Genomic DNA, 9,545 nt, shown 5'->3' on the forward strand with positions numbered 1-9,545 from the left:
ACATTACTTCTGTCTCCACTGTCCCACCCTTGGCAGTACTTCAGCCAGACTCGTGGCAGGCGGTGCTCATGGCGCTGAAATATTACTTCTGTCTCCACTGTCCCACTCTTGGCAGTACTTCAGCGAGAGTCGTGGCAGGCGGTGCTCATGGCGCTGAAACATTACTTCTGTCTCCGCTGTCCCACTCTCGGCAGTACTTCAGCCAGACTTATGGCAGGTGGTGCTCATGGTGCTGAAACATTAATTCTGTCTTCGCTGTCCCACTCTTGGCAGTACTTCAGCCAGACTCGTGGCAGGTGGTGCTCATGGCGCTGAAATATTACTTCTGTCCCCACTGTCCCACTCTGTGGCCTGTCTTGGCCATGTTAGCTATGAAGACTCAGCATTCAAACAGTTGAAACACAGTGACCGTGAAATAGACACAACTTGTGCAGCGTTCTGTTGCTACACAGTTTATAATATCAGTGCCAAAAGCGTATATGAGCTAATTTATGTAAATGTGGTACCCCGGCAAGTCTGACTGGCATATTTTAGAGCCCTCTACAGAACACACAGGCTTAGGTCTACCGTACTGTGCTGATATTAACTCAATATTCCATTAAGCCCATATTTTCAAAATTACCAACACACAGCATGATGACATACAGATACATATATACATATATATAGTGACATGTTGATTTCTACCTCCCCAGCTGCACGTAGCCGTAACGTAGCGCTCGCGTAATAGGCGAGTAATCACCCCGCATCCTGGTAGCTATGCAACGCGCAACGCGCGGTGACGTCATGAGCGGAGCCGAAGTGAGCCGAGCGGAGCCGACGTTAGCCGAGTCCCCCGACCTTGAAGCTATGCAAAGCGAATCAACAGCGGTGACGTCACCGAGGGATATCGCGGTTGCTAGGCAGCAGTCAACAACTCCGGACAGCGTGGCTAGCAACACGGCACCAGACGACAATTGTCCGATCAAGGCTACATAAGGAGCAGCGAAGGCTATTCACAGTCAGTCCTGGAGCTACCTCCGAGTGAGTCCTGGAGCTACCTCCGAGTTAGTTCCGAGTTAGCCAGCAACTAGTCAGTTGTATCGTGGCATTTGGAGTGTACTAATTGTGATACTGCAGATAGCAGTAATCGTAAATCTGTAATTTGGGTGATTGTAAGTGCGAATGTGAAATAAAATTCGCTACATCAAATACCTCGTGAAGTTATTTGTCGCGTTATACGCCCGATACGTGACAATATATATGTGACGCAGCCAAGCTTCCTCATCCAGTTCAACAATGAGCATAACAGACATGAAACGATTTATCCAGTTTAGTTTAGTATCGAGGAGGTGCTCCATTCGATTGTCGGGGGGGGGATGGCTGTACCGACTGACCCTTTCCTTTTTATTCTTTGGTTGCTGCAGGGTAAAATGTCACAAGTGCTTTGTTTCAAATCGTTCCAAGTTCACCACTTATCAAGCATTATTCCAACCAATGCTATGTAGCCTAAAATACTTAGACCCCTTGTAAAATAAGCCCTAAATATCACACGCTCGCAAGAACACAACCACACATGTAGGATACCTGTAGATTCTAAAGGTTTCTGGAATCGCTGGATTTTTGGACTTTCTCCATTGACCTGCCAGAAAGAGCTCTTTCTAATGGACCCAGCAGAGTAGTTGTGCCCCCCACCCTCAAGAGAGGACCGAAACAGACACAGTTCCTGAAATGGTACATTCTTTTGTTTCTTGAACACCAGACAATGAACAGAATCCAAAAACCCAGCACGTGATTCTGAGTGATATACAATACCTATTTTAAATTCTGAATTTTGATGAATGAAGCATAAGTCAGAAACATTTTTTTCTTCTTCTCCAGTAAAGGTACAGGTTTCTATGTCACGTTCAGAGTCTCTTTGTTATTCTGCCCATCTTCTTTCTTGGTCACATTCCTTATTCGCTGAGGTCTGTACTGTTATTTGTCTCTTCATCCCTCCTTTCCACGTGGCTCTGCATGTCAGTCCCTCTGCTACATCAGCTACACCAAGCGGCTGTTTCACTGTGCACGGCATGTGCTCAGGTGACATAAAATTTATATAAAGCTGTTTCTGCACTAATGGGATGAGAGGTCTCAAAAATAAGAACTTCCATTAATGAGATCTAACTCAGTTCCCTGGAGTTACTTATGTAGCAGTAATTAAACTGAAAACACATACTGCAAAAATACATTTCTTGGAATAAGACAAGATTTGTTTCAGTTTGGTGGGAATACAGGGTTTCATAAACTCACTGGCTGGATGCGAGTCACTGCCCTCAGGTATATATACATAGCATACTGTACTACACCAATGTATATAACAGGGGAACCCAGACTTACTGCCCATCAGAGACACATTAGGGTTGCTTCAGCAGGATGGGGTCAACACCAAATTCTAGTTCCAGACAATCAATCTAGAAGTTCTAATGCCAAATATTAACCAATTTAACACAGCTACACCTTTCCAGAGAAGCTACTGTTTGCTCAGCTACTCAGTAAATTACCAACATGTTATGGAATGCAAGGGTTCATTACCATTCACAGCCAGACACTGGCCCCTATCCTGAGCCAGATGATTTCACTCGCATATAGAATACACAGCATCAGCCTAACTTCACACTTTTCTGAGGACAACTGCAACCCATTTGTGCGCTGCCCACTACTTTATATGGTGAAGACACACAAAATGGAACACATATACCAGGACCATGGAGCAGGATCAGGTCTGTGATGCAGTGACAGCCAACGTGTGGCAACATACCAGGTAGAGTTCTGCTGATGCAAAGTTATTGAGGAATGAATGTACTCGTATGGTACAGCTTATGCAAAATGAAGCAAGCGTTCCTTGGCAAGAAAAGTGTCAGTAATCAGAGATCACTTGCTCAGAGTGACCAAGAATTACCTTCAGTTATGATGCAGCTCATTCAGGCAGTAAAGAAAATGAGTATGAATGGAGGGGCATAACTGCACTGAATTTAAGTACAATTAAAAGCTATTCCTCTTGTGTCATTCCACTACACGAAACCTCTGAATTGCAATTAATAATATTAATGACACTACCTAATTTTATTAAAGAATTATATAATTACACTGAAACTTACTTCACAATTTTCAGTTGACTCTTTCCTTCTAAGGCAAAGGAGACCTAAAGCAAAAAGGGGTGCCTCAGTGCCAAACCACTTTCTTCTCTGATCTCATGACAGACCGCTCAGTTTCTCTGCTGATATTCAAAATAAAAAGATGTAAGCAAGTCTTTCTTGATCCTTTCAATTAAATTCTCTACACTACTTTATTTCTCCACAAGCAGGACCAACCCACCTCCATTTAACGTTCTTTTTATAATTAATATACCAAGTGTCCCGCAAACAGATGTTTCGTTTGCAATGTCCAATATAGCATAATTTGTATTCATCTGACCAATCCATAACAGTTATCTCAATATACTCAATCCAAGCGATATATAAATCTGAAACTAACTGAGCAACGAATTTACTCACAGGAAATGGCATAAGAGCACAGATAACCCACAGCAAAAACATATGATGCTGCTGAATTATGTTTATAAGCTGTCGATCCATTTCAGTGATACACTATACTAATCATTAGCTTCCAGTGTTGAATTAACATCATAAATGCAGGAGAATGTCATGACATGTCATGTCATGTCTGCTTACACTCAACAAGACAGGGCATTGCACACATTCAGAAATCAGAAACAAATGGAAATCATTTGCACAGATGTTTTGTACCACGGGACTCAGTTCATTTCCCATCAGATCAAAAGGTTAGTAACAATATTGAACTCCAATATATTGTAGCAGTCTATAAAACTGAAGCATGGCACACACAGCAAAACTGTCTTACGTACATGAGAAACTGTGGCATGCAACAAGTCACATACTGTTCCTGTAGTCTAAACCCATCTCTACCGCTCTATGATTTACTGCACACGTCAATATATATGCGCAGATGTGCCTTCAGATGGCTCCGCCGACTGAATGACATATTATGTATATCACAGCAAAATGGCTTCTCTCCACTGTGTATGCGCTGATGCCTCTTCAGATCATTCTGACTGAATGACTTCTTACATACATCACAACAAACAGCTGCTCCCCTCTATGCATGCACTGATGCCTCTTCAGATGACTCTGCTGTCTGAATGACTTTTTACATACATCACAACAAATCAGCTGCTCCTCACTATGCATGCATCGATGAGCTCTCAGAATTACTTGCTGACTGAATGATTCACCACACTCATCACAGGAATATTGTCGATCCTCGCCATGCATGGGTTGAAGTTCATTCAAATTACCCTGGAAAATGAGAGTAAATAACATGAAAAATTCCGAATAGGGAGAGAAATAAGTTTGAAGCCCCAGTACAGTGAGATGTTAAATCAGTAGGCGTGAGAGTGGCTACAGAGAGGGTGGGAGGGACAGAGAGAGCACACCCCCCTTGTGCGGTGTGTGCCTGAGTCCATGAGCATGTATGGAGGTTTCTGATTCAGCAGAAGTTAAGCTGCACTTCCACTGTTTAACAAATTCCAAATTAAATAAAATTATGCAGACAGACATCTAATTATCCTTTAACGTCCGAATGTTATATATATACAGGGTGTTTCACGAATTTTGGGCATAACTGCAGGAAGTGATTTCCTAGGTCTTTGTGATCAAAAGAGTTCATATAAACATGTGTCCGATTTTGGTTGGTTACGGAGTTATGACGGCATTTTCATTCCCATACACGCCCTCATGTGAACCGCGTCTATCATCTGGTGGGTCCCTATTTTTAAGCAGCTACAGACAGGGCGTTCTCGTTATCTCGACACTTGAGAGGTGCCTAAGGCGTCGCGGGTTGGTATGTCTGGCCACGGCTAGTGTGGCGGCTACTGGTGTTCAGAACAGTTGTTATCTCGGTGCGTCTGTTACGTTCACGATGCCATTTACATTTTCATTTGAGGAGTATGCAGATATGATTTATGTGTACGGGTTTGGTGACGGTAATTCAGTTCTTGCCGTAGCTGAATATCAGCAACTTTCCGAATCGTAGAATGCCAAATTGGAGAGTGTTTACTGGAGCCTTTACTGGTACACCGCAGTCCACGTACGAGTACGCGAAGAACTGCCAGCTAGGTCTCCAGACTTAAGCCCAATTGATTATTGTGTGTGGGGATGGATGAAAGAACTGGTTTACAATGTGAAGGTGGCAACGCGAGATGCTTTGCTCGGTCGCATTCTGGGCGCCGCTGACCACATAAGAAACAGCCAGCTGAAGGTGCTACGTGCTACCCGCGCGGTTCACAACCGAGCGGCAGACTGTGTTGCGGCCGGCGGTGGCATTTTCGAACATCAGCTTTAAGCACCAATCAGTTCAAATTAAAGGTAATTTCACGAAGTTAACTTTACATTCATACTTTAAATGTATCATGTATTATGCTGGTTTATTATTTTGTTCCGTTTATTGTCAGTAATCATTACCTTCTATTCTGAGTTTAAAACGGTCATAACTCTGCAACCGTCCAAAATCGGACACATGTTTATATGAAATTTTTTGATCACAAAAACCTAGAAAATCACCTCCTGCAGTTATGCCCTAAAGTCGTGAAACACCCTGTATAGTATGCAGCAAGCAGCACCCCGAGTTGGCCGAAACATACTTCCTTTGGGAGTGCTGACAGTTTGACCTTGGGTTTGAAACCAAAACAAACCTATGTAAGGTCATGTCATTGGTTCATTCCTTAGCTCTGAACAATGAAATCATTTATCACCTACTGGTTTTGATACTATTTATGTGTAGATATGGCTGTTTATGACCTGGTCAGCCAAATATAACCCAGCTTTCTTTGGAGAACTGATGAGGAAATATTCATCTGTGCTTGCATAAGAGTGCTTCTAGAGCCTTCAAGGAAGTGTGACGCATTCAAGGATTGGTTTTTAGTGGCGAATTATCAGTTAGGTAGTCAGCCTCGGATTGTCTAATATTTCTTTATCAGTTAAAAAGTCAGTGTCAGACTGTCATATATTTCTTTGTATATCATTTTTATTTTGTGTCTTGGAAGAGGTATATACCCACTGAGCCAGTATTACTTTGTGAGTAAAAGGCATCTTCGTCACTCACTTTCGTTATCAGTGTCGGACTGGCACTATTTTCGACTAGTATTACAATTACTTTGCATCACTATTTTGCGAGTATTACAAATAGGTGAGTGTGTCGCTTTGTTAATCAGTATAACTTATTCCATTTTGCTAGAAACCTACCTCCCCCAAGATGATTCTTCAATCGCACAAGGCGAATATCACGGTCAGTGGCATTTCTTGGGGGGAGGCCAAGGTTATCTGGGGCCAAACTGGGTCGATTGGAGATCAAACATTTACAACACTGGCCAACCAAAGGGAAGCAAAGACGTCATGTGTTTCACTAAATAAGAAAAGCAGGAGCACGCTCTTCCATTGCAAAAAGTGTGATATTGCTCTGTGTGGGGTGCACTGCTTCGAGAAGTGTCACGCGCGTCAGTGTGTATCGTAAACTGTGAAGTGACGCAGTTAAAACTCGCGTACAGTAATATTATTATATATAGTGTGATTATATTTACAATATCACCATGATTCAAGGTTGAAGAAAACCGACGGGTAAGTCCTTTGGAATTTCATAACATACATAATAAAGATTATAGTTTGCATTTCATAACAAAATAATCAGTTAATTTTCATTGGTAAAAATTGCTCTTTTGTGTACATGTAGAAAATGTTATTGTCTTTCAAGTTGCTTTCAGTTCGTATTTCTATGTTGCATAGACCGGAAAATATGTATTTTTTTTTCTGAAAAATTGCAATGTCAATTAATTAGAGCGATTTAAATACTGGCCGCAATAAAGGCTGAGCTAAATAGGATACTAATAAAGGCTCCATATGGCCCGGCAAAACCCCCCTACACTTGACAATATATATATATAGTGTGACATGTTGACCCCTATCTCCCCAGCTGCACGTAGCGGTAACGTAGCGCTCGCTTAATAGGCGAGTAATCACCCCGCCACTCTCCCCGCGGTGACGTCTCGAGCGGAGCCGAAGTGAGCCGAGCGGAGCCGACGTTAGCCGAGTCCCCGCAACCTTGAAGCTATGCAAAGCGAGTCAACAGCGGTGACGTCACCAAGTGAGTAACAGCGTCCTAGGCTATACGCCACGTCACACTAGCAACAGCGAAAGGAATATAAGCCGGCTGAGCAGCAAGCGAGACCAGTGTGTTATCAACAGTGCTCAAGGTAGCAGCCTGCGAGTGTGCGATAACTAAGAAGTCAGCGAGCGGAAGACTTGTTGTGTGCTTACGAGACTTAGTGAGTGCCGTAGTACAGTTATACTTGGAGTGTGTAATTCAGGGAGATTTGTATAGCTCCCGCGTTATTAGTACGTGAAGATTTTGTTGTAGGGTTTGTAAACTGTGGAAACCCGTAACATTGTGATAATTAATTGTAGCCGTTTCTCGTAGATTGCTGAATAAACCAATTAACGATCTCTACGGCGTATTCAGTAACGAAACACGTTACACAATATATATATACACTCAAGTGCCAAAAGTCATGGGATAGCAGTATGTAAATTTATTTTTAAGTGGCGCCACCATCCGTTGATGGCTTGGGAATGCCCAGAGCAGTATCAGTTGTGAGGTGTTCCCTCGTGAGTCAGGTTGAACATCGGCCAGTCTGCTCGTGGCAAGCAGACGTGAATTATCGAGTTTGAACGGGGCATGATAGTGGGTCCCAGGCGGATGGGACATTCCATTCCACTTCATTTAACATTCCTCGATGCACAGTGTCGCGTGTGTACCGGGAATACCTTGTGGAAGGCATTTCCACCCATCGTGGATAGCGCAGTGACCGTCTACGGTGCTTAATGATCGTGACCAGCAGCGCCTTGCTAGAATTATCCGTGGTAACAGACAAGCGACACTGGCTGAAATCACATCCACATTCAATGCAGGAGGTACCAGACGCATATCCAGCAGGTCAGTGCAGCGTTCTTTAGCTAACATGGGATATGGGAGCAGAAGACCGACAAGAGTGCCTCTGTTAACACCACAACACCAGATACAGCGCCTCACCTGGGCTTGTGACGTCGCTAATTGCACCCTGGAGGATTGGCAACATGTGGCATGGTCCAATGAGTCATGGTGCCAGTTGTTTCACGCGGATGGTAGGGTTCGGGTGGGGCGCAGACCCCTTGAGGCCATGGACCCCAGTTGTCAACAAGGCACAGTGCAGGCTGGTGGTGATTCCATAATGGTGTGGGGCGTGTTCACGTGGTATGAGTTGGGTCCGCTCATCCACCTAAATACGTCATTGACCAGTGACCGCTACATTACACTGCTTGGTGACCATTTGCAGCCCTTCATGGACTTCATGTACCCCCACAATGATGAAATATTCCAGCAGGACAATGCACCATGTCATCAGGCCGCAGTTGTCCAGAATTGGTTTAAGAGCATTCTGGAGAGTTCTGACGAATGGTGTGGCCACCACGTTCGCCCGACATGAACCCAATTGAGCATTTATGGAACGTGATGGAGAGATCCATTCGCACCCAAAATCTTACGCCGCCAATTACCAGTGAGCTGTGGGCGGCTATCCAGATGGCATGGCAAGGCGTTTAAAGGTTAATAGGGGCTTCTAACAGCGTGGATTCCCTCTAATGCTGCAATGCTCAATGGTTCCTGTCTTGGACAGCTGGCAGCTGACTGGGAGTGGTAGATAGAGAAGATAAACTCTTGGTTCTCTTTTATCTGTTGGCAATTAGCTCTCAACCGGGATCGTGGAGCAGCCCCGCATTTACAGTGTGCCGGATTCTGTACTGGGTAGAAAGGCCCCAATTTTTGTTCTGGATTCTGTTGTGCAATCTGGCACAAGTCTCCAGAGTCATTCCCAAATTAACATCCTGGTTCAGGGGTTTACCTTCTACATGTGCTTTCTTTACTTTCCCCAGTTCATATTTCTCCATCTCTACATGGCTAGGACACATATATGGCTCCCGTGCCTTCAAATCGTACTCTCTGCATGCAATTTCTTCCTTCACCTTGATTTGTTTCTTGTTCAAGCACTTGCTTATGTCCCACTCCTGGCATTCACTTTGCTGCCAATCAAATCTGGTTGCCAGATCCTTGCCGATGACCCTGTACAGACTGGATGGCATTTATTACGGCCCTTGTATCATGTTGATCGGCACCTAAGCAGCCTCATATCTCCATTTAACCGATTTTTTATTTCTTCCATTATGGCTAATAGGCGTGCCATGAACTTTCCATTCCCCCCTTATCACATATCTCATCAATTCAAATCCAACAACTCAAAACTCAGTCTAGTCTAATAGTTCAATCCGATCTCACTTTTGACATCAGAAGACCATTGTGACTGGATACCGTGTTTAGACTGTTTATCAAACTCACAGGACGTTTGCTTCTCGCAACCACATATGATAATAACACTTGCCATTCTATACCACACAAAATACTGTAGTGTTGGAATTGATCTG

The 9,545-nt window shown here is 43.8% G+C and overlaps 1 protein-coding gene across 1 annotated transcript; it reads right to left on the reverse strand.

Moving 5' to 3' along the window:
• Positions 1-4,196: 4,196 nt before the first annotated feature.
• On the reverse strand, positions 4,197-9,206 carry LOC111863489 (zinc finger protein 425-like; the record flags this gene model as incomplete). The annotated part of the gene is made up of 2 exons (XM_023849836.1): positions 8,991-9,206; positions 4,197-4,337 (listed from the first exon to the last, which is right to left on the reverse strand). Coding segments are annotated over exons 1-2 (357 nt in total), but the record flags the coding sequence as incomplete, so codon positions are not given.
• Between the last annotated feature and the right edge of the window lie 339 nt (positions 9,207-9,545).

The sequence above is a fragment of the Cryptotermes secundus genome, unplaced genomic scaffold (assembly GCF_002891405.2).
Source record: "Cryptotermes secundus unplaced genomic scaffold, Csec_1.0 scaffold8097, whole genome shotgun sequence".
In the NCBI taxonomy this organism is placed as follows: domain Eukaryota; kingdom Metazoa; phylum Arthropoda; class Insecta; order Blattodea; family Kalotermitidae; genus Cryptotermes; species Cryptotermes secundus.